The 25,982-nt window shown below is 38.2% G+C and overlaps 2 protein-coding genes across 2 annotated transcripts; both read right to left on the bottom strand.

Annotated features, from left to right (window-relative positions):
• Positions 1–16,128: 16,128 nt before the first annotated feature.
• On the bottom strand, positions 16,129–19,628 carry LOC127149734 (uncharacterized). The gene is made up of 10 exons (XM_051085600.1): positions 19,598–19,628; positions 18,478–19,487; positions 18,325–18,382; positions 17,905–18,180; positions 17,711–17,793; positions 17,510–17,604; positions 17,320–17,398; positions 17,012–17,220; positions 16,794–16,918; positions 16,129–16,541 (listed from the first exon to the last, which is right to left on the bottom strand). Exons 1-10 carry the CDS (start codon positions 19,626–19,628, stop codon positions 16,129–16,131), a joined length of 2,379 nt encoding a protein of 792 aa, XP_050941557.1.
• Positions 19,629–24,566: 4,938 nt separating this feature from the next.
• Positions 24,567–25,726, bottom strand: LOC103500133 (protein OPI10 homolog). The gene is made up of 2 exons (XM_008463342.3): positions 25,345–25,726; positions 24,567–25,266 (listed from the first exon to the last, which is right to left on the bottom strand). Exons 1-2 carry the CDS (start codon positions 25,445–25,447, stop codon positions 24,803–24,805), a joined length of 567 nt encoding a protein of 188 aa, XP_008461564.1. The 5' UTR covers positions 25,448–25,726; the 3' UTR covers positions 24,567–24,802.
• Between the last annotated feature and the right edge of the window lie 256 nt (positions 25,727–25,982).

The following is a 25,982-nucleotide window of genomic DNA, read 5'->3' as shown; positions in this document are numbered from 1 at the left end:
GTCTTCTCCCGCTCCTTTTTAGTTTGGATCCATATAAGTGATAGCGACTATAGGACCTAGAATTCCTTTCTCCTAAAGCTACTTCTCTATTCTGAGTCCACAACTTCTCATGAGTCTGCTAATGAGGCAGGAGTCCTTTTAAGTTCCGGATCTATAGTTGGGAAGTAATCAATTCAGTCTTCAGCCTTGGTATTTGACTTGGGAATGGTCAATAGTTGCTGAGGTAGCAACCACTTCAACGACATAAAGAAATTATTCATTAATAGATGCAAGAATCCTAGATCGAGCCTGAACTGCCTCTATGGAAAGGGAAAGAACTGGTGGACCTGCGTACGTGTGTGGATCAGTCACAATGCCCTGTCAGTCAATCTGATGGATCATCAAGCCTAACCCCTTTAGCTATTGGTGTGACCTTTCAGAAGTCAGTCAGATTCCTTATGGATCTTTTCCTGTCCTAATGGAGGATGTAAGGGGTTTGCATCATCTCTCTGGTTGAGTTTGCACGTCAATAGTCTTTTGTTCTCACCGTTGAGAGTCGAAGATAATGAAGAAGAAAGAGGCCTTGAATGAGAGGAACTCAATGATCCAATCAAAGATGACAGCACCGCACTGTGGGTGTCTTCTTCTCTAACAAAGGCAGAGTGCTCACTAAACTAGGTCTTGAGTCCCTCTTTCTTCAAGTTCAGAATCTCCTTCTTTTAGCCCGATCTTGGAAGCCATATAAAATAATGACTTTGGAGAAACTCAAATTTCTATTTTGATGTGTTCATAAACTCAAGCCTTCCTAACTAATAAAAGGATATGAACGAGCAATGAACAATGGAAGAAGAGCTGCTAAGAAGAGAAATCGAGAGAGAATTCAGAGATCATTCAAGATCTCATTCAGAGAGATTTGAACTTATGACTACTTTCTCTTCATTCATGCTTTTTGATAGGCTTGATCTTGATTTCTTTCTAGCTGTTTTGAATTGAGAATGAAACTCTCAGTCTGATTTCTCTCTTTCTTTAATGAGTTCGTAGCTTTAACTTTATCATTCACTCCTATCCTGATGTTAGCCTGATCACCCTTGTGTGGGCTGACTCTACCTACGAAACAGATCCTTCAACAGATCTAGAAGTAGTCTTTGACCTTTCTTGCTTCAAAAACGTCACTTCTGGGATAAGACGGCATAGTAGGAAGAGAAGCAGCTGAAACTAGGTCAAGCATAGCTTAGCCCCTAACCAAGTCTAATCATTCCCTTGCTTTTCACTCTGACAGAGATTCCGAAAGATCTCTCATGAAACTGTCTGTCTCGCAGGACCAACCCATACTTATTCAATTACGAAAGAACAGAGCTCGGGTGGAGGCGCCTAGCTGGTTATGTCTCATTCTTAATAGAAAAGATCGTCGGCTAAAGGAAGTCAAAACTTGCAACTCTTCAAGGGAAGGAAGGGGAATTTATCCCCCAAAGATGAATTGTCTTTACTTATTGAACTTTTTAGTCCCTCTCCCTATCGTTCTCACTCAATTATATCAAGCCTCGCCTTAGTGTCAACATCCTAAGCAAGACGAGCTGACTGGTCTGGCCTGGCCTTGACGGAAGCTCGCACTCTAACACTCCTGAGCTTGATTTATGGTCAAGCTGGGTAACTATCCTATAGATCAGTCTTCTTCGACCTTGTTTTCGATCTGATATGCGCTACGAGTGCAAATCGTACCCTTAAAAAAGGACTCAAATACTGAAGGATTTTACCTACGATCATGACCAAGTTAAGCTCAAGCATTGACTCACTCAGCTTGGGATCTGCTCCAGCAAGGACCTATCGGTTGGTTTAGCCCAACTACTGATCAATAACAGTTTGACTCCTTCTATATCCCGACTGATTTATGGAATATGGCATTGTTGCAGGACTGATTTAGGGTAGGCTTTCTTTTGATAGTTGATTCCTAGGCTTTCCTTCCTCTTCAATTCTTTCAGCTTTGTTATGGGACTCTTTTATGGAACTAGATTGTTATGGCATCATACTACACGGGATAATCAAGAAAGCACTACGCAGAAGACGAAGCAGGAACTGTAGTCTTGTCTCCCTGTGAACCTTCGCTACGTGGGTTTTCTCTTGCATTTTCTTCAAGAAGAACTGACTTAACAATTGAAAAGGATGAAACTACCGAAAGAGACCTCTTTGCGCCGAGACCTCTCCCACTCTTTTGGGAAGATTAAAGACTGGTTGAGACTTTGATCCTCTTCCTTTGATTTGAGGTACCTCTTTCCTCTTTCATTTGTCTTTGGCATGCTTCCAAATAGAATAGAGTTTACATCTTTCCTCCAAGCTACTTCTGCTTTGAGTTCGAGCAAGGCTAGGTCAAGCTTTTTAAAAGCATAATCTAAAGAAATAGAAAGATTTCCACATAAAGCTACTAACAAAAGAAAAGAAAGTCTTCCCTTTAAGCCCTATAAACGTATAAACTTTTAGCCTTTCTCTATCTTATGGTGGGTACTTGAGCTTCTTCTTAGCCTGACTACAGAGCGCTACTTGACCTTGTCCCACTTCTAACATGCAAGAACTGAGAACCTATTTTTTGTTGGAAGTCCTCTTCTCCTATTCTCACTCTCAAATTCTTTGAACCTACACTCCCTCTCAAATTCTTTGAGCCTTGTTCATTGATCTGTATAAGGCTTCCTTCGAACCGAACCCCTCTGTTAGGAGTCTGAAGGCGAAGGATTGATTTTGATCCATATGAACTTTGATGACATTTAATGAAAACCTTGATCTTCTTCTCAACTCTCAAAGATTCAGGTTGCTTCTGCTTCGTACGTAGATCACTAATTAAATCATTTTTTTTAAAAGGTAATATTATTATACAACAACAAGTAAGACCTCACAGCCTGAGGTCAAGGCAACATAGCAGAAAACGCTTACAAAAAACAATGAAAAACCAAAAGCATAACAAAAGCACGAAAAGAAAGCACATCAACGTCATAAAAAGACACAAAAACAACAAACTTACAAGAATCCCATCAAACAAAGGAAAACAAAAAAATAAAGAAAGAGAAAACCCCACAGCCCGAGGACAACAGATAAAAACCAAAAATAAAACAAGCTAAATAAGAACTTGAGCATCCTCTCGAACAAGAAAGCGGTACAAATAAGCTAAATAAGAACTTGAGCATCCTCTCGAGCCCGAGCACGAGCATGAATATAGGTATAAATAAGCTAGAATAGGACAATGGGATCACGAGCCTAACCACATAGAGACGATGATTACGATCCTTCCAGATAAAATAGATAGTTACGCACCAAAGAACGCGTCATAGCTTCCTCCTCACACCTTTCCCAATACCCTAACGACAAATCCAAGACAACTCAACCTCCCATAACCAATTCTGTGAGAGGAAGCCATGACATGTAGGATCTGAAACCAAACATCCCCCCTGAAAGCACATAAAAAGAACAAATGATCGCGAGACTCGACACCCCCTAGCAAAGAATGCACAAAAGCTGAACTGAACTATCCCACCTATGCAACCTATCTCTAGTGCCCAATCTATCTTAATTGCCAACCACGCACAAAAGGAATGCTTAGATACATTTCCCCCACCCCACAATAAACCAGCCCAAGGAACCCGACCACATCGAAGACAAATAGTATCCCACGAACTTGCGATCGAGAAACCACCTTGATGACTAGACACCCAAATCCATCTATCCCTAACACTAAGACACGAACATATAGCATAAACCCTATCCCATAAATCCATCAACTCCATAGAAACTCGCGGCCACTACCACTCCCCATCCGGCCCAATAAACTCAGACAGTCTAGCCTCTCTCTGACTCGCTGCATTATAAAGCAACTTCTCTCCAACCTGCTTAAGAATGGGACTCCCCTTCAACCATGGATCAAACCACACTCTACATCTCATCCCATCACCTACCTCCACTCGAACATGTTATTTTAGACCATCCCTCTTACACAAGAAAGCCCAAAGACATAAAGACCGACCCACCTCACTCTCAACCGCCCATAACGATCTCCCCTTAAGAATGTAAGCCTCCACCCAAGCCACCCAAAGAGAACCCGAACTCGTCAACATTACTCCAAGAATCTTTAAAGTACTCACAATGTTCCAAGAAGGCCCATCACGGATATCAAGCCGACCCTCCTCAAAAGGAAGATACATTTCCACCCACGCGACTTTAACACCCCCTCTACCTTCCTCCTTACCCCTCCAAAGATAAAACCTCAGTATCTTATCCACTTCATGATGCACACTTATAGTCAGAACAAACACACTACCTCAGTAAACCTGAAGACTCTGAAGTACTGAACAAACAAGCTGCAATCGACTAGCAAAAGATAGAACTCTAACAGTCCAAGAATGAATTCGATTAGTAATACGTTGAATAAAAAGACCACAATCATTAGGATGTAACCTACCAGAAAGTAGCGGAAGTCCAAGATAGCAAAGAGGGAGGTTCCCAAGGAAAAAACCCAAACTAGTAGCTATATGAGAAGTATCCTCATTACTAACCCCCGCAACAATAATAGAGCTTTTCCCAAAATTTGTAAACAAACCCGAAAGCTCCCCAAACTTCTGAAGAGTCTCACGAACAAAATTCATAGAGGGCTCATCAGCAGCACAAAATATCATAAGATCATCAGCAAAGGTCAGATGAGTTAAGCTAACCTTTTCACATCGTTGATGAAATTGGAAACTCTAAATAAGCTAAATTGGGAGGCTTATTTAGCATATGAGAAAGAACCTCCATCACCATAACAAAAAGGAAGGGAGATAATGGATCACCCTTCCTTAAACCTTTATTGTCATGAAAAAACCTCTCCAAGGAGCCATTAATCATAATGGAGAACATCAGGGAAGTAACACAGGCCCTAAGACAACTCATAAACCGTAAGGGAGTACCAATAGAAATTAGCAGGCCAAATAGAAAGTCCCAGTTAACAGAGTCATGCTTTATAATTATTAACTTTCATAGTCCAGCGAGGCTGACTAGAGTTAAGATGATAACCCCCGACCAGCTCCTGACAAAGCATAATATTATCAATAATACTCCTCCCAAGAATAAAAGCAGGCTAATTATCACTGATAAAAGAAGGAAGCCACACATGAAGCTTATTAGCTAAAAGCTTAGAAGTACATTTGTATATCACATTACAACAAGAAATAGGTCGAACTCCTCTACATGCTTGGCCCCCACACCGCTTAAGAATGAGGGTAATAGCAGTAGCATTAACTCCTTGTGGAAGATAACAAGTCTAAAAAAATGCAAAACAGCGTCACAAAAATCTTCCCTAACCATAGACCAAGCTCCTTTGAAGAACCCAACAGTGAACCTAACAGAGATCCCTGACTAAATCTTCTCATTCGCATCAAAGAAAAACTCAATGAACATCCATAAATCAAGGGATTCAAGAGAGAGAAGAAGAGAATGTTGGAATTATGTCCTAAAACTCGTAGTTTGTAGTTAAAACTATATTCTATTAAATAAAGTGGTTATTACGACTTATTAGTGAAAATAGAATACTATAATCTTAAATACAATTAGCTAAGGTTCCGAGGCTATCTAGTGTACACTTGAACTTTATGTAGAGACATAAACATGGATCAAGTTCGAGTTTATAGCTCAAAAGATCTATAGTGTATGAATAAGGTTGGATGCCTTATTCTGGAAAAGCTATGGATGTGGCTCGCTTTATAGTTAGTAAAAACGAAGTGATCCTAAATCGTTCCGATGGAGACATGAAAGTGGGGGCATCCTAGGTAAAGAGTTTACATAAGACTAGAACCAAGAAATAGTCACTTTTAAGCTATAACACCGTTGACTATATAAATTGGTTATTTTGATTATGATGACCTAGGTAACTTAATTTTAATCCTGAGCTAACTATGAAATTCTATTCAAACGGTATTATCCTTAAAACTACATGGGTGAGGGCAGCTCAATGACGTTGGGCCAACAAGCCTCCAATTTTAGGGTTAAAACCAGGTGGATGGCTAGAGACATAGGGTGCGAAATGGAATTCACTTCTACCCGCTTTAGGGTTAGTAAATAGGTTGTTCCCTTAAGGACTGAATCCAATTCTTGAGCAAGGGATCCCACCCTCTCATTGGCCTGAGAGGAATTCGGTTTATAGGTTGGACCTTAAACCAAATGTTTGATAGTGGACCAGTGGAACTTAAGGAACAAGATGTAGTCTTGAGGGTAAAACGGTATTTTGACCCAACCAAGGTTACGAACAACCTGTGAAGGATTAACTTACTGATCATGGTTATTTTAAATGGACACAATTATATCTATAGTGAAGGGAGTGCAACTACGGGACTTTAGTGGAATGACTCTTTAGTTAACGAATGTCGATTAGCTCGGTCTAAAAGGGTTTAGCCAGTTAATCTCATATCGTTGGAGCCCACGATCTATAGGTCCATTAGGTTCCTCTACTAGCTCATACGAAATTAACTTAGAACAATATGTTGGAATAATTCGAATTGCTCGAATTAGGTATGGAGAGAGAAACCGTTAAATATATGTGATATAGTCGTTTGTTATAGGGCTTTATGTTTAATGTGATTTAAATGTTAAAAATATGAATATGAATTCATATTTGAAAGCTCGAAAATTATGGAATGGTCAAAGTTGTGAAAAGTCAAAATGTTGACTTTTGACTTTGAAAAGTCAAAAATATTGACTTTTGACTTTAAAAAGTAAAACTTTTACCGGCTTTATATTCAAACATGATTTGAATTTCAGCAAAATGAATGTGGATTCATGCTTGGGAGGTCGAAATTAGTCAAGATGAAAAAAAATGGTAAAAAGTCAAAGTGTTAACTTTTGACTTAAAAAGGTCAAAGTTTGACTTTGACTAGAACGGTCAAATGCCTATTTCGTCCCTTGACCAAAGTTAGTGGAAAAATCCAAAATTTTGTTAGATAATTCCACTAACTTTCAGTGGGCTATGTGGAAGCTCATGGTGATGACACCAAGCCCACTAAGAGAAAATGGATTGGTGAATTAATCCACTAATGGTTAGTGGATTGTGAGGTGTTGGGCTTTGTTGATTCAATTACATGCAATTTTTGCATGTAACTAGTCTATTTAAGAGGTAATTTTCAAATTGAAGAAGATTTTTTGTCATTTTGTAATTTTGAATTACAAATTAACCTAAACTTTTCTCTCTCCCAAAATCTCAAACCCTAAAATTCCTTCTCCAATTTCCATCCATCTTTCTTTATTTCCTTCGTTGAATGGGTCCCATAACCCGGTTCTAAGTCCGAAGTATAGCAGGTCAACTCTAGTGGTGGTTCGATTCGAGCTCGGGAGAAGATTTGGAGCTTCGAGAAGCTACAAAGGTAAGTGTTTTATCTTAACACTAATTAGTATAATTAGAGCATTTTTTCTTAAACATGTTAACATCTAAATTAGTTTGGATGCATCTAGGGTAAAATTCCGATCCTGTTTTCCACTGCGTTCACATGCTTTCCATTAGAGAAATTATAAAAGTTTCAAAATCAAGGCAGAGGCCATGGCGAATTTCATTCTCGGTTCTTAATTTCATAGGTTTCAGGAAGCAAAAGGAGACCAAAGTAAATAGCTCGACCGATAGGGTATCTATCATATCCATACTGGGGACATCACTTGGACCAATAGCATAGAAAGAATTGGTTATGCTCCTTAACCGAGTATTATCTTTATTGAAAAAGGTAATTACTAAGCTAAGTCGCACATCGAATTGGGAATGAGACTGCCTTGTATTAGGTAAGGGGTGGTAGGCGAAGGTAGTTCTCTCTTTCATGCTATATGCAAGTGAGATGAGGGCCCGAGACAGGATAGGGATTGGAAGATGAAGAAAGATGCAAACAAAATTCTCATATCTCAAATAGAATTCCAAAAAGAGAAGTTTAAGATCGAAGACTGAAGTTGAGGAAGAAAATAGCAAATAGGGGGCATGAAAGACTTTTCTTCGGGCTAACTACGTAGTAATTTAGGATCAAAGCCTTTCTTGCAATTTAGCTTACCACAAGAACCTATAGCCACTCGACTAAGTTGTAGAAGGAGAGGCAGCTAGAGCAAGAAATATTAGGCTTAAGGCCCCTTCCTACTGACTCAGAGTACTTAAGGTAACTGATAAAGGAAGGGGAATCTGTTGTCCTTGAATTAAAAGCGAAGTTGCCTGCTTATGAAGAGAAAGCTTGAACTCATCTTCATTAGGTGAGGAGGAATAAGTTGATGTAGCTAGCAGTAAGCTCGAACTCATTCTTAAGAGTTTCCAAGTTGAAGGTTATCATACGCAAAAAGGAAGAATCAGACTTCCAGAACAATGAGAAGGATCAGTTTAGGAAGAGGGCTAGGAAAGATACAGAGTCAGAGACTAATAAGGAAGCTCCCACCCCAGGGTTAGGGATCCCATGGAGCGGGATGGCTAGTAAAGACCTTCTACCAAGGTAGACCTCTTCTGCTGATAAAAAAGGGGCATGTTAGGATGAGGAATCTCTCACTCGTATGCTTTAGTACAGTTACGAGAAATTCCTGATCTTTTTTTATTAATGAATAATTCATAGGTTGGAGAACTCAGAGGAAGGAGGAAAAGTCTCGATCGTGAAGAAAAGGAATGACTCAATAGGATAGTTGTTTGAGCTGCTTCTACTAGTTGAAGAAGAATCCAGGGGCATATCATCAGAAGTCTCCGAGGAAGAGTAGCTAGTAATCTTTGTTGGGTCGAAGGAAGATAAGAAGGCAGAAGACTCCTACTAAAGAACCTATGCTAAGGAATAAAGCCTAGGAAAAGTCTGCAAAAGAATCATCCCACTCAGCAGAAGATAAGAAAATGAAAAGAGAAAGCTATCACCCATCTTTGTTAGTAGGATAGAAAGCCTGAAAACAAGGTAACTGAAGTCTAGATCGATCAACTGAGTCAGTCTCAACCCTTGTTCATTAAGGCAGAAGGAATTGAATTTTGAAATTGATATAGAATCCTTGAAAAAGACTTTTCGTCATCAAAAAGAATAAATAACGCACGAAGCGTTTACGTAAAGAAAAGAGAATAAGCCCACCAAAGCCCAGAGAATGAACTCATGAACTCTTTAACAAGAATTCAAGAATCCACATAAAGCTAGGTGAAAGGATGAGGCCCAAAAAAGAATTGCACATTTTCCCTAACTCATGGTATGCTCGGGATCCACCCAATTCTCTTTCCCAATCATTTCCTTTATCCCAGGCCCATACCATGAAGCAGAGGCAAAAATCCCACATCCAAGTTCTTCTTTCAAACAAAGCATTCTACCTTATTCACCTTCTTGTCTCGATCGCTTTTGTTCAGTCATCATTTCTGAGATAAATGCTAATATTTGAGAATATTGTAGTAGATGCAACGAAAAGAAATGGATAAGAACATTTTTGGGTGGATTATGGATTGATGAATAAGAAAAATTCATGGCCCATGTAGGGATACAAGTTTGGAAGAGGCAGGAGAAAGAAAGTCCTCATCCTTTCCACCAAAGAGGATCAAGGCTCAAGCGAGGTCTTTCTATTAAGGAAGAAGGATAAGAAGAAAAAAGGTTAGAAGAGATGTCCCCTCCGTCAGAAAGAGTATGAGAGACCGGGAGGAGAGAGGGCGAAGCAAAAAGAAGGGAAACAGTCAAATGACTTGTAGAACGAGATAGAAAGAGAGCCTTTGTTCAATGAGCTTTGAATTTATTTGCAAATTATTTACGCCCTTGTTTTTTCTTTAGAGTCAAGAATGAAGCCTAAGGATCATTCAGCAGTCAAATATTGATTCCTACGAGCTTCTAGATCATCATACTTATTCACAAGTCCATAATGCAATCTCCAGCAAGACCCACTACATCTTCAACTCTCTCAAGAAGGGCAACGTGATGGATTCCTCACGACTCACGGTGGGTCTACCAATTAAGAGGATGAAGAGAACATTTCTCTCCCTACACCTGAATTCGATCAAACCTTTCCTTCAACCACTTCTGCATCTGAAATTTAAAAAGGGCAGGACAGAGAATAGGAGGGACAAATTTCCCTATCAAATGGTACTGTGTAGGTGATTGAAAGTCCAAATTTTCCATATCATTCATACAAGCTTGTCGATCGACGGATCTTTCATCCAATTAGGAGTACCACCCTCAATGCTAAAAAAAGGGGTAGTGATTCCCTCTTTTAGTAACTTGGGAAAAAAGCCTTTTCAATAGAGAACCTCGCGCTCTCATCTTATCGAGCAAAGAACTTAAACTGATTCCTAAGCAAAAGGAGTTGATACCACTAATAATGGTCGAGTCATTGCCTCTTGCTCAATCAATAGAAGAGATATCTCAACTAAGATACATATTTTATCCCTCCTAAAGAGTCTGATTATGTGTCGTATATTGTCCTCGTCACCATAAAAAACCTCCAGTTATTTCAAACAAATGATGAAATTGAGTTGAATCTCACCTCTCAAGTTTAGAGTTTATTGGACTAAAATTTGGAATGGGTAGACAAATTCAATAAAAAGACTGAGTTCTAGAAGAGGTAGGACTTGATTTCAGTTTCGAGTTGTGAATAGGTCATTCTTCGAATCTCTTTTCTTGAAAGTAGGACTAGCTAAGCTAGCATGCCGCCAATTTCAGTCACTTCTCCTAGTTCATACGAAGTTTGCTATCATTCATAGAGTATCCAATGATTATAGTATTTATACAAGTTATCTTATCTTTAAGAAGTACTCAAAGTGGAATAGTAATTTGAATCAAAAAAGGATGAGTACTTATCTCGTATTCTAAGCAATCAAGAGTATGGCTTTAAATGCGTGCGAGGACTTTCTCGGATTCTAATCTCATCTTTGTCAATTAATATCGTCAAAAGAAGGAAAACAAGGGTTGAATGGTTGAGGACAAGTAGAGGTTAGATACCACATCGGGGAGTCAAAAGTGATCTCTTGTTGGGAGCTTATCAAAAGCTAGAATTGGAAGTTGAATGAGGAAGCAAGGCGAGGACATCTTTACTTGATGGCTTAAAGGATGCGAGATCTAAGAGAAAGAGTATGAAAGAGAATAAAGGTCAAGAAAGGTGCGTAGGAGCTCGAAGAAGAGAGAGAGAAAGAGTACGAAAGATAAGAAAAAGATGAAGGACTTTCATTATTATATATCAGAATATAATAATAGAGTACGAAAGATAAGAAAAAGATAAAGGACTTTCATTATTATATATCTTGTAATTCTATTTCATGTATTTTAGAACATATGTATAAAATATCTTTTGAAATCAATGAAGCGTTCATTTCCTATAAATGTATTCCAATCTGTTCTGCCATACATGAAAACAACTTATATAAGTTAAGACCAACACGAGCAAATTTTGTCTTAAATACTGAAATGTTTAGAACAGTCGAAACTCAGAATAAAAGACAAAAGGTTCCTTGTAATGCCTATTTATGGCACTTAAGAATTGGTCACATAAATCTCAATAAAATTGGGACATTAGTTAAAAGTGGACTTCTAAGTAAGTTAGAAGATAACTCTTTACCTCCTTGTGAATCTTGTCTTGAAGGAAAAATGACCAAGAGATCTTTTACTGGAAAAAGTCTCAAAGCCAAAATTCCTTTAGAGCTCGTATATTCGAACCTTTGTGGACCAATAAACATTAAAACTAGGGGAGGGTACGAATATTTCATTAGTTTTATTGATGATTATTCGAGATATGGTCATGTGTATCTAATTCATCATAAGTCTGATTCTTTTGAAAAAATCAAAGAACATAAGGCTGAAGTTGAGAATGAATTAGGAAAAACAATCAAAATACTTTGATCAGATCGAGGTGGAGAATATTTGGATTTACGATTCCAAGACTATTGAACATGGAATCCAGTCACAATTCTCTACACCTAGTACGCCTCAGCAGAACGGTTATTAGAAAGAAGAAATCGAACCTTGTTAGACATGGTTCGCTCTATGATGAGCTTTACTCAGTTGCCAGATTCCTTTTGGGGATATTCTTTAGAAACAGCTATCTATATTTTGAATAACGTTCCCTCTAAAAGTGTTTCAGAAACACCTTATGAGCTATGGAAAGGACGTAAAGGAAGTTTACGTCAGATTCCAAGAAGTTTACGTCAGATTCCTCTATGATGAGCTTTACTCGGTTGCCAAATTCCTTTTGGGGATATTCTTTAGAAACAGCTATCCATATTTTGAATAACGTTCCCTCCAAAAGTGTTTCAGAAACACCTTATGAGCTATGGAAAGGGCGTAAAGGAAGTTTACGTCACTTTAGAATTTTGGGATGTTCGACACATGTGTTGGTACAAAACCCTAAAAAATTGGAACATCGTTTAAAATTATGCCTATTTGTAGGATATCCAAAGGAATCTAGAGGTGTTCTGTTTTACGATTCTCAAGAAAATAAAGTATTTGTATCAATAAATGCCACATTCTTAGAGGAAGACCACATCAGGGATCATCAACCTCGTAGTAAATTAGTGTTAAATGAGATTTCCAAGAGTGCTTCAGGTAAACCTAGTTCATCTACTAAAGTAGTTGATAAAACTAAGATATCTGGTCAAACACATCCTTCTCAAGAGTTGAGAGAGCCTCGACGTAGTGGGAGGATTGTTCATCAGCCTAATCGCTACTTAGGTTTAATGAAACTCATGTTGTGATACCTTATTATGGCATAGAGGATCCATTAACATATAAACAGGCAATGAATGATGTAGATTGTGACCAATTGATCAAAGCCATGAACTTCGAAATAGAGTCTATGTTCTTTAATCTGTCTGGACTCTAGTAGATCAACCAAATAACGTAAAATCTATTGGTTGTAAATGGATCTATAAGAGAAAACGAGACCAAGCTGGTAAAGTATAGACTTTCAAGGCTCGACTTATGGCAAAAGGTTATACTCAAAGAGAAGGAGTGGACTATGAAGAAACATTCTCTCCTGTTGCCATGCTTAAGTCGATTAGAATACTCTTATCCATCACCACCTTTTATGATTATGAAATTTGGCAGATGGATGTCAAGACAGCCTTTTTGAATGGAAATCTTGAGGACAGTATCTATATGGCTCAACCAGATGGGTTTATTAAAAAGGGTCAAGAACAAAAAGTTTGTAAGCTTTAGAAATCCATTTATGTTTTGAAGCAAGCATCTAGATCCTGGAATATAAAATTTGATACTGCGATCAAGTCTTATGGCTTTGAACAAAATGTTGACGAAACTTGTGTTTATAAAAAGGTCGTCAATTTCATTGTAGCATTCTTAGTATTATATGTACATGATATTCTACTCATTGGGAATGACGTAGGTTATCTTACTGATATCAAGGAATGGCTAGCTACACAATTTCAAATGAAAGATTTGGGAGATGCACAATATGTTCTTGGAATCCAAATTGTTCGGAACCGTAAAAATAGAACACTAGCCATGTCTCAAGCATCTTATATTGATAAAATGTTGTCTAGATATAAAATGCAGAATTCCAAAAAGGGTCTGTTGCCGTATAGATATGGAATTTATTTGTCAAAAGAACAATGTCCTAAGACACCTCAAGAGGTTGAGGATATGAGAAAAATTCCCTATGCTTCCGCTGTTGGAAGTTTGATGTACGTAATATTATGTACTAGACCTGACATTTGCTTTTCAATAGGGATGGTCAGTAGGTATCAGTCCAATCCTGGACGTGATCACTGGACAGCCGTTAAGAATATTCTAAAATATCTCAGAAGAAAAAAAGACTACATGCTCATTTATGGTACAAGGATCTGATCCTTACTAAATACACTGATTTTGATTTCCAAACGGATAAAGATGCTAGAAAGTCTACATCAGGATCAGTATTCACTCTAAACGGAAGAGCAGTAGTATGGAGAAACGTAAAACAAAGTTATATAGCTGACTCCACAATGGAAACTGAATATGTTGCAGCTTGCGAAGCAGCAAATGAAGCAGTATGGCTAAGGAAATTCTTAACTGATCTGGAAATTGTTTCAAATATGCATCTGCCAATCACTTTATATTGTGACAACAGTGGTGCAGTTGCAAATTCACTAGAACCTATAAGCCATAAACGGGGAAAGCATATTGAACGCAAGTACCATCTTATCAGGGAAATTGTACATCATGGTGACGTTGTAACCTAAATTTCTTTCGAGGAAAATATTGTTGATCCTTTTACAAAGGCCCTCATGGCTAAAGTGTTTGAGAGCCACCTACAGAGTTTAGGTCTACGATGTTTGTAAACTAGGACAAGTGGGAGACTTAATGGACATGTGCCCTAGTTTGTAATCATATGTATTATTCTCTCTTATGTTTAAATTCGAACATTTTAATCCCACTAGGAGTTTTAGTCCAAGTGGGAGTTTGTTGGAATTAATGTCCTAAAACTCGTAGTTTGTAATAATATTTTTTCAATAAAGTCTTTATTGAGAAATTGAATACTATATTCTTAAATCCAATAAACATAGATCCCAACACTATTTTTGAGTAAACTTGAACTTTATGTAGAGACATAAACATGGATTAAGTTCGAGTAAATAGTCTAAATAGTCTATAGTATATCATTAAAGGTTGGGCGCTTTATTCAGAGATACTATGGATGCGGCCCGCTTTGTAATAATACAAACGATGTAATCCTGAATCGTTCATGTACAGATATGAAAGAGGGGGCATCCTATGTAAAAGGTTTACATAAGACAGAACCATGAAATAGTCACTTTTATGTAATAACGTCGTTTACTGTTTAAAATTGACTATCTCGTTTTTTAATGACCTAGATAACTTAATCTTAATCCTAAGCTAACTGTGAACTTCTGTTCACACGAGATTATCCTTAGACCTGCATATATGAAGGCAACTCATTAGCGTTGACCCAATAAGCCTCCCATTTCAGGGATAAGATCAGGCGAATAGTTGGGAATAAAGAATGCAAGACGAAATTCACTCCTACCCGTTTTAAGGTTAGTAGATAGGTTGTTCCTTTAAGAACTGAATCCAAATCTTGAACATAAAGGCCCCAACCTCTCATTGGCTTGAGAGGGATTCAGTTTATAGGTTAGAACATAAACCAAATGTTCAATAGTGGATCAGTGGGACTTAACGAACAAGATGTAGTCTCAGGGGTAAAAACGGTATTTTGACCCAGCTGATGTTACGAACAATCTGTAAAGGATTAACTTACTGATCATGGTTATATCAGATGAATAGTAATATATCTATAGTGAGGAGAGTGCAGCTACGAGACTTTAGTGGAATGACTCGTTAGTTAACGAATGTTGATTAGCATGGTCTAAAAGAGTTTAGCCAGTTAATCTCGGATCGTTGGAGCCCATGATCTATAGGTCCATTAGGTTCCCCTACTAGCTCATATGAAATTAACTTAGAACAATAAGTTGGAATAATTCGAATTGTTCGAATTAGGTAAAGAGAGAGAAACTGACATATATATGTGATAAAGCTGTCGGTTATAAGACTTTATGTTTAAATGTGATTTAAACGTTAAAAATATGAATAAGGATTCATATTCGAAAGTTCAAAATTGATGGAAATGGTCAAAGTTGTGAAAAGTCAAAATGTTAATTTTTTACTTGTAAAGTCAAAGTTTGACTTTGACTAAAATGGTTAAATGACCATTTTGCCCTTGACCAAAAATTAATGGGAATATCAAAAAATCCCACTAAATAGAATGGTGAGTAATTCCACTAAGTGTTAGTGGAATACAAAGTGTTGAGAAATTATCCATCTAATTACATGCATATTTGCATGTAATTAAGTTATAAATAGTTCTCTTTTTCAAGCTGAAAGAGAGTTTTGTTTTTGGCTAATTTTTTATAAAAGCTTCATTATAAATCTCTCTCTGATTCTTTTTCCATTCGACGGGTATCACAACCTGGTTCTTAGTCCGGAGTATAGTAGGTGATCTCTAGTGGTGGTTCCGGGTTTTGTAATCGTGAGAAGATTTGGAGCATTAGGGAGCTTCAAAGGTAAAAAAATTATTTTCACCTTAATTAGTGTAATTATGGTAGTCTTAAGCATGTTAATTACTAAAGTGTTTAGTTGCATATAGAGTAATTTTTCGATCATGTTTCCGCTATGTTTATATGATTCTAGCACTACTAACGAAGTCTGCTACTTTTCTCTTCATATTTCGCCACTAGTAGACTCGCTTCAAGTCCTGGTACATCTTCGTACTGCTAGAATGCATAGAGAATGGGGAGCTATGGGCCTCAGTCAAAAGCTTAGTCTTGACTGCACTGTCTACTAGAACGCACAAATGCGTCTCATGCATAAGTCCACCATCAGAGGATATGAAAAACTTCTCATCCTGCCCTGCTTCTACCAGGCAACGCTTCTCAACCAAATATAGATCATTTAGCTGCTCAACAATAATCCTCTGCCTCAAGGTTAGCTGTACTGACAACTGAGCCAACTGTGAAGTAACTTCTCCTACTGAAATTGCAATCTCAACTCTCTCAAAGTCTCTAAGCAAAGGAGCTTGCTTGGTGATAAGCATTGCTGAATGCGACACCTTCCTACTAAGCGCATCAGCTACCATATTTGCCTTAACTAGGTGATACAGAATTTCGTAGTCATAATCCTTTACTAACTCCAGTTATCTTCTCTGTCTCATGTTCAACTCCTTCAGGGTAAAGAAGTATTCCAGGCTCTTATGGTCAATGAAAATCTGTATCTTCTCACCATACAAGTAGTGTCTAAATATCTTCAGTGCAAAAACCACTGCTACCAACTCTAGATCATGGGAGGGGTAGTTCTGCTCATGACTCTTCAATTGACGAGAGGTATAAGCAACTACCTTACCTTGCTGTATCAAAACACAACCCAGTCCTTTCTTAGAGGCGTCACTGTAGACCACAAAACTTCCAGACCCATCTGGCACTGTAAGGAGTGGCGCAGTTACAAGCTTCTTTTTAAGCTCCTGGAAACTACACTTACATGCTAGGCTCCAAACAAAAGGAGTCCCCTTTCTGGTCAACTGAGTCAACGGACTGGCTATACGAGAGAAATCTTCCACGAACCTTCGATAATAACCTACTAAACCCAAGAAACTACGAACTTCGCTGACTGTAGATAGTCGAGGCCAACTAGTAACAGCTTCAATCTTCGTCGGGTCTACCGAAACTCCCTCACTGGATAACACATGGCCAAGAAAAGACACCTTCTTCAACAAGAACTCACACTTAGAAAACTTAGCGTATAGCTTATTGGCTTGAAGAGTCTCCAAAACCTGATGTAAGTGCTCCTCATGCTCAACCTCTGTCTTGGAGTAAACCAAGATATCGTCGATAAAAACTATAACAAAAGTGTCTATGAAATCTTTAAACACCATGTTCATCAGATCCATGAATACTGAAGGAGCATTGGTCAAGCCAAAAGACATTACAATAAACTCGTAATGTCCATATCTGAAACGGAAAGCAGTCTAAAGAATGTCATTATCCCTAATCCTCAGCTGGTGATAGCCTGAACGTAAATCGATCTTAGAGAAAACAGTGGCTCCCTGCAACTGATCAAACAAGTCATCAATCCTGGGCAATGGATAGTGGTTTTTCACTGTCACCTTATTCAGCTCTCTGTAATCGATGCAAAGACGCATCAATCCATCCTTCTTCTTCACGAACAGTATTAGTGCTCCCCAAGGTGACATACTAGGTTATGAAACCCTTGTCCAGCAACATCTCCAACTGGACCTTTAGCTCTTTTAACTCTGTTTAGACCATTCTGTAATGAGCACTAGATATTGGAGTAGTGTCTGGCTCTAGCTCAATAGCAAAATCGATCTCCCTAGAAAGTGGAAGTTCTAGAAGTTCATCAGGAAAAACGTCTAGGTATTCTCTCACCATCGGCTCAGATGACAAAGAAACTTCTGGCTCTCTAGTGTCCACTACGCTGGCCAAGATACTTCAAGTACCCTGGCTGAGTAGCTTACTGGCTTTCATAGCTGAGATGACTTTGGGTAGGACCACAGTTTCTGCCCCCTTAAACTTGAAACTAGCCGCTGAATGAAGGTTAAAAACTACCTCTTTGCAAGAACAATCTATACTTGTATGGTTAGCAGACAACCAATCCATGCCTAGAATTACATCATAATCTTGCATGTCTAAAACTAGCAAAGTTACATCTAACACATGGTTTACTATCTCTACTTGACATGCCTTTATCTTATCTTTATACAACATAACTTCTCCTAATGGAGTAGAAACAGACAGTATACTACCCAATGGTTATACTTCTAAACACATTTATCGAACGAAAACTAAAGATATAAAAGAATGGGATGACCTAGAGTCAAACAATACAAATATGAAGTGTCCCAAGATTGGGAGTGTACCTGTCACCACGGTACCAGCTTGTTCGGCCTCCTGACGAGTAGTGGCAAAAACTCTTCCCTGTGGGAAGTTGGAGTCTGGTTCAAAGTGGTCTCAAGCAGTTTTTTAGGACAAAAGTCGGTTGTATGCCCTGGTTGCTTGCATCTGAAACAAACTTCACTTCCTGCCAAGCAACGACCTCCATGAGATCTCCCACAGCTACGACAAGCAGGTAGCTCTCTCAAAGTCTTTCCTGCAGCAACAAGCTCCTGGCGATGTTGCTGGAAAAGACCTCCTGAGCTCAGGTTCCTCTTTGGTGCTATAGTATGCTGCAACTCAATCTTCCTCTTCTGACCTTGGGTTGACCTTCTTCCTGCAGTCTTGGACAGATTAGCTTTCTCGTGCATACTCATATCCACTGCCAGACGCAGTGCATCAACATGGGTGGTTGGCCTGAAGGCTTGAACAAAACCATGGAGATCTAGTCTGAGACCTCTAACAAACTTCTCAGTCCTGGTAGCCTCATCCCTCACTACGTCGGGAGCAAAACGGGATAGCATATCGAACTCTATGTCATACTGCTCTATAATCTTGTTACCTTGCTCCAAGTTCAGGAACTTTTGCTGCTTAGCATACCTCAGGTTGGTAGAGAAGAATTTAGCATAGAAGCTCTCCTTGAACTGCTCCCAGGTTATCTTGCTGACATCACCACCCAGCATCCTCTCAGTAGTCTCCCACCAAGCAGTACCTCTATCTTCCAAGAAGAAAACTGCGCACTGAACCTTCTGGTCATCAGGACACTTCATGTACCAAAAAATGGTCTTTGTAGAAGTCAACCACATCTGGGCCTTGATGGGGTTATCCATGGACCCATCAAACATCTTAGGATTGTACTTACTAAAGTCTTTCAGATGCTTGGCCTCTGCTGACAATTGGTCTGGCACGGGCTGAGGTTCCACTGGGTCCAGAGGAGAGGCAGTTGAGGTCTGCTGGGCAGCATGAAACAGTGCTAAAGCATCTCTCAACATATCCTGGTACCTCTTCTCCATGGCAACGAGATCTGCCTGAGTGACGGCTGCAATAGGGTTGGCAGCTTGTACGACAGGTTGCTCTTCAGGCTGGGTACGTCCAGCTCCTCTGTCTCCCCTACCACCTCTACGTGCACCTCTACATGGTGGTATTTTTTCTAAATTCCACCAGCAGAAGTTTTCACAATACAGTCATAACATTCATACTTTAACTAGTTTAATTCAGGCAAGGTTATAAACACAACATCATCTTAATCATAAAACATACTTGGTAAGTGACGAAGGACCGTATTAGCCATAGGGGTAAAAACAAAAACAAAGACTTACATCATAAGTCAGTCTGCATAACCTAAAACTTAGGCTCTTATACCAACTGTAACGACTCAACTCCTTATATTAAGCCGAAGTCATTACTAATTAAAAGATAAGTAAAATTTCTTAAATTTAAAAATAGAAAATAAAACAAAACCTCAAATACTCATTAAAAATCATAAACAAATGTACGTAAAGATAAAATTAAATAAAATCCTAACTCGGACCCTATCTAGTTTTAAGAAAAAAAATGAATAAAAATAAAATAAAATAAAAAGTGCATATGATCAATGACATAAGGCAGAAGCAAAAAGATCCCTATGGCTCGCCACGATCACTTCTTGTCATTCGCTAGCTTCCCTCTGCCCTTACCTCTACCTCTGCCTGAAAAATTAAACAAGAAAGAGTGAGTATAAAAATATACTCAGTAAGGCACCCACTACTAGTCCCACTAGGTGTCTGTTAACTTCCTATTATAGTCCTATAAAGTGGTACCCCTAAACTAGCACGTTCCCAAACACGTGCAATCTGTAATCCCATAAGAACATATCTGGTCTTCGGTGAACCCAAAGAAACACCTAAGACAATTGGTCTTGGTGTACCCGAAGGAAACACTAAGACAATCGAGCTGTGAGTGACCTTGTCGAATCACTCATAATCATGTCTATGTCTATGTCATACTGGACTAGTGATCCCATCGGACTACACAGTCATAAAAAGGTGGTGATCCCGAAGGACACCCATGTAGGTACGACTCTAATAGCTAAAACTAACAGCACAACCTAACCATACCATGTAACATAACATACATTATCATAAGCATGGCATAAGTATCGATCATGTCATTTTAATCAAACATTGTCATGAAAGACATAACATAGTCGTCATCATCAATATACTACCGGTAATAAACATGTTAAGAGCTATCACCATTAAACACCCATACACTGACAGTCATTATCAATAGCATCCAGTTATAAATTTTAGCTATCATTAATGCATCACCATAAATACATGCGGTCTCTTAAATTCAGTTCGAGAGTCTAATAGTAGAATCTCTTACCTGGATCCAAAAATCCAAAAATCCAGTTGATTTAACTTACTCAAAAATGAGGCCGAATTCAATTTACTCTTAGTTGGACAAATTTCCAGCTCAGTTACCAATTAAATCTCCAGTTAAATCTAACCAATTTAATCCAACATTCAAAATTTCATTAATTAGAGTCCAAAAATAAATATTTGTTGGGCACTAACCAAAATCCAACTCAAACTTACCAAAAATAGGTAAAAAGCCAAAAATAAGCTTGGTGGCTCAATATGGCTTGGCTAGGAGAAAAATGGCTCGGTTGAAGGAAAACAGGCGGCTCAGCTCAGGAGGGAAAATGGCTTGGCTGAGGAAAGGGGCGGCTCAGGTATGGCTTATACGGACGCAGCTAAGGATAGCTCGGCTTCCAGCAGATGTGCGACGCAGCCAGCAGCTCGGGTTCGCGATAATCTTCGACGCGGCTGGGTGAAGCTCCAACGATGACACACATGGATCGATGGAGACAGCTAGCTACACTACTACGTTCGACTTGACGAATCAACTTATGGTGGCTAACGAAACGCGAACAGCGGCTGGCTGGGCTTCGACGGCGACGCCCGAAACGGCAGACAAAGGTGGCTTGCAGACGACGGTGAGACTCACCTTGAATCTATAGCTGGAAAGCTCAGGGGCAGTAGATCAGCTCAGGTTGTAGCTGCGTGGCGCGGATCTTATGCGCGGGTTTAAGTAGGGGCAACGCTAACAATAGAGGAGAGCGGCTGACGCGGTGGCTGACGAACGGAAAAGTGGCGGTGGCGGAGGTGAGTGACGGCTAGGGTTTTTAATGTTGACACTTTAGGGTTTTGTTTATGAAAGAAGAAGGTGAATAGGTTTCCACGCGTCCCAATGCTCTATTTAATAATAATAACTCCTTTTATTTTATTTTCCCTTTTTCTCTTCTCCAAAAATCTTTACACTCTCTTTCATCATTTAAGACCCACCAAATCTTTTCTTTAAATAAAAATTCTCTCTCTCCAATCCAATCACCTTTATCTTAAAAAGATAACTATCCTTACCTAATTATATTATTCCAAAATATAATAACCTTAAATGATTACATTATCCTTATAATATAATTATTTTAACTTCACAATCAATTAATTATATAATCATTTATATAATTAACCAAACTTCTTCCAAATACCAAATCACTTAACACAACCAATTCAATCATAAATTCCAAACATTAAAACAAATAAATATTTTTCAATTATCTAATAAATTTCAATCTTTATAAATCAAATAATTCAAGGAATGAACCAAATAACACTAAAAAGTCAAAATTTAACTTAAGATAATTACAACTAAATTACCTTAAATTTGGGGCGTTACAGATCAGACTAAGCCTCGTGCCCAAATAGGTATGATAGGTTCTTTCTACTCATTCCCCGTCTAAATCAAACAAACCCTTGAGAGTTGAGTCACAACTAGCAAGGCTCTGAAGGAGTTGACATGTAGCGGTTCCAAAAAGAGGTCCTTCTGATCGAAGAATGAAAAAATGCACGTGATGCATGTGTTAAGCAATGAAAGAAGAAAGCCTAACGAAGGGAAGAGAAAGTTAAGGATTACCATTAAGGCTTTTCTACTAGAGGAAGAAAAAGGGAAAGGAAGAGGTAGAAGGAGACTCAATGAAATATGAGTTTAAGCATGCCATAAATCAGTCCCGCAAGATGAAACAAAGAAAAGTTTGAGGGACGGGTGGAGATTCTGGTAAGAATAGTACGAAAGGTAAGATCAACCGGTAGAAGGATAATAGGGTAAAAGTTCTTCGATGAAATTATAAGGGTCAAAGAATTTGAAGGTCCGAAAGACTAAAGCGAAGAGCTTCACTAGAACTCGAAGAAATCTGATGAGAGAAGAATCAAGCTTAGTTAAGGATACTTTGGAAACTTTTTGAAAATTTAGGAATATTTTTTACACAAAATGCAAAGTTGAATGACATTTTTTTTATCATTTAGTCTAAAAAGATGCAAACTGACTCACTAATTCTAATTGCTCAATCAAATAGTGCTCGAAAATTACATCATGTCGTTGTTGTTACAACTAACTTTATTGATATCGATCCAAAGAAAAAATTGTCAATTTGGCATCCTTACTGTTACCATCATGGTTATCTTTGAGGATTAAGCAGTAATAATGATGTAATAGTCGACTAGAAAAAAGTTATAACCTTAAATAAAAGTGATCAGAAAGAATTCAACTACATTTGTAATTTAATCTCATAATTACAATTGATCCATAAATGAAATTTCACTGCAAGTTACACCAATTTTCAATACGGTTTGATAAATGTGACGAAAAAAAAACACACTACTATGTGTCCCAATGTGATCTCTTCTAATCACAAGCTTTGAAATTTTTCCCCCTTTCAAGTGTGTAGTCATGAAAACTAAGTAGAGGTTCAGAATATGTTGTTTTTCCTCTATCAGGTTTATTGAAACTTCGAAATGTTAGGTAGTAAAATGACTTGAAGTGCTCACCTGCGTTTTTTCTGTCAAATTTCAAAGGGTCGAAACACTAGCGTAGCATCTCGCTACTACTTACCACCTCGCCCAGAATGGCTTAGAATGGTTGCATTGCCTTCTTTTCGACATGTTTTCTTCTTTCCTCTTCAATTGAGTTTTTCAATTCTTAACTATTTACTCTTTTTATTCTCCATAATTCTTCTTGACACCAAATGTTCAAAAATATACGTCAAACTATCAAGCAACATCTCAAAACTAAAAAATTACAAAGATCTTAAGGTTTGTTTCCATGTAATAATCGAATTCAATCACAAGAGGGCTATGGATCATCTACTTAACTTGTAGTGTAGAATTAAATGGAACTAGCCTGTGGGAAGTGAATGTGGACACTTTTCGTTTGTTTTTGTCCCAAAATTATCGAAGAACGTTTCTTCAATTCCCATCCAAAATGATCTAAGAACATCTCTCTTCAATTCCCATCAAATATTTACTGTAGCATAGGTACAATTTAATTTGTATACATTTGCAATTTTCTCTTAAACATCCAGACGTTTGGTGCATAAGTGGTTTGAAAACTCTTCGGCAAAACTGCTATTGAGTTAATAAGGATGTGCATAATATTCAAAATCCAAATTAGAAATAGATCTAAGTTGGATGAAAATCTTGTACAAAGAGAAGTCCTACTTGAACTATGATATTTAACTACTTTTCAAGTTGAAACGCCAGAAACTTGAGTTTGGTTGAAGATATCAAATCACGTCTCAATTTAGACTGAAAGAACTTAACACACTACACAGAAGATAAAAGATAAAAGAACGCACGCTTAACATAGATGCAAAGTTCCAAGAACAAGAAATAATTAATTTCAACCTAGAACCTTAACATTCTATTGTTTGCCCTTTTACAAGTTATGCAATAAAACTCTAGTCAACCCAAAAGGGCTCTACCATGGTGGCGAGAAAAAGAGAGAACCCTGCCAAGCCATCATTGAGTCCATTGCTGAAAGCCCACGTTCAAACCTACAATAATCTATCGTGATGATCGTTTTTCTTTGGTAAACACCCTACCTTCTTTCATTGAGAATAAATGAACGAGAACAAGATCAAGGGCAATGCAAAAAGAACCCTTCCAATCAAGCAAAATTCTGTTGTTCTTTACAAAGGAAAACCCAAAGAGAAGTATGATTCTTCATTCTACCAAGGGTCATCTGACCCCTCAGATTTTTCAAAAATTTTGTTGCTTCTTTCCTCAAAGCTTTTACAAAATAGCACAAGCAATACCCTCTTCATCCCAAAAAGCGCCAGCCAGATTGAGAGATAAAGCCCCAAAATTGAGATAGAGTCTAGAGTTCGAAATCAATGAGCTTCGAACGATAGTAACAAACCACAAGCTGCTCTTTTCTGCAGCAATGGCAGAAGCCCATTTTCTTTCATATCAAAACGAGATACAGAATCAGAAGAACAGAAATTCAGAGATTTGAAGGAAAAATCGACTTTCGCAATCCATAAAAAAACACAGAACCTAATTCATTTAACACAAACTACTTTACAATACAGCATCACAAAAATCTTCCCCTCCCAACAAAAAAAGATGATGGGGGCAGAATGGATCCTTACAAAACGAAGCCTTTCAAGTATTCAGGATCACGCTTGGCTTTCTCCTGAAACTTTTTGAACCATCTATCCAAGATATCCATTGGCACAATCAACTTTGAACCATCAACACCGCAGAAAGATTGCATGAAATTGAACAGATTCTCACCAACTTTTAGAGCCAGACGCTCAATCCGCTTTTCCGCCGTCACATCAAGCGACTGCAAGGAAGCCAAATCCTGGACGGAGACTCCAATTTTAGCAGAGAGAGGAGCCGAATCGGGTGGCATAAGCTGCATCTGACCACCCGGCTCCGGCCATGGAAGAGATAGCACTGCCGAGGGTCTGGCTAGGGTTACAGCACCACAGAAGAGAAACGGAGATCCAGGGGATTGAATATAGACAGCCAGAGCTTTATCGGGCGGAAGAGTGAAATTATTCAATAAGAAAATGCACATTTCACGAATCTGATCGTAAGCTTCACCTAGTAAGACGATTAGGAGTTGAAATTAGGGTTTGGAAAAGAGAAAAGAGAAATGGAAGAGATGTTTATAGAACATACCGACGAATGTGTTCATGTCGAGAACCCAATGGAAAGTGTCGATTTGAGAGAAAGCTGAAATGTCCATCGGAAAGCTTCGATTGGGAAAGACGACGCCGAACATGTTCGAATTCGCTGATTTGTGTGTTTAGATAGATGAAACGATGAACCTGCGATAGAGGAAAGGTATTGATAGTTGAGGACGAGAGATGCTCCGATGAAGGTGGACGGATGGAGTGGAAAAAGCATAGGATCAGTGAGTGTGGAGAATTCTAGTTGAATCTAGAAGGATTAAGAGTTCGAATCAAATATCCTCCATGGAATGGAAAGAAATGGAACTTCTCTCGAAATTTTCAGAACTCTAGGAAACGACACTTTTAACTCTCACGTTTTCTAAATATTTTCAGGATAAACTTAACTCCTAATTTTGTAGTTGGCAGAAAAAATAACTCTCAAATTTTTAAAGTTTAAAAAACGTCTTCAAACTAAAAACAAAGGTAAAAATATCTATAAGTTTTAGATAAAAATGGTGAAAGTTTTGTTTTAAAAACACTCTTCCATTGTTAAAAAAACTTTATAAATATCTATAAGTTTAAAAAATTTAAAAACATCTTTATTTATCCATTTTTTTATAAATACATTAAAAACAATCCATCACA

The sequence above is a fragment of the Cucumis melo genome, chromosome 6 (assembly GCF_025177605.1).
Source record: "Cucumis melo cultivar AY chromosome 6, USDA_Cmelo_AY_1.0, whole genome shotgun sequence".
NCBI lineage: Eukaryota > Viridiplantae > Streptophyta > Magnoliopsida > Cucurbitales > Cucurbitaceae > Cucumis > Cucumis melo.
This window is presented reverse-complemented; position numbering and strand designations above follow the sequence as displayed.

What these genes read in the sequence shown, in the direction of transcription:
- LOC127149734 (XM_051085600.1), bottom strand. Translation starts at nt 19,628, where the DNA reads ATGGCTAATACGGTCCTTCGTCACTTACCAA. An exon ending in TTAGTAGGTTATTATCGAAG is followed by an intron (nt 16,919 to 17,011) that starts GTTCGTGGAAGA and finishes ATGTAAGTGTAG; the next exon opens with TTTCCAGGAGCTTAAAAAGA. An exon ending in TTGTGTTTTGATACAGCAAG is followed by an intron (nt 16,542 to 16,793) that starts GTAAGGTAGTTG and finishes TGTATCACCTAG; the next exon opens with TTAAGGCAAATATGGTAGCT.
- LOC103500133 (XM_008463342.3), bottom strand. Translation starts at nt 25,447, where the DNA reads ATGTTCGGCGTCGTCTTTCCCAATCGAAGCTTTCCGATGGACATTTCA. An exon ending in CGACATGAACACATTCGTCG is followed by an intron (nt 25,267 to 25,344) that starts GTATGTTCTATA and finishes TCGTCTTACTAG; the next exon opens with GTGAAGCTTACGATCAGATT.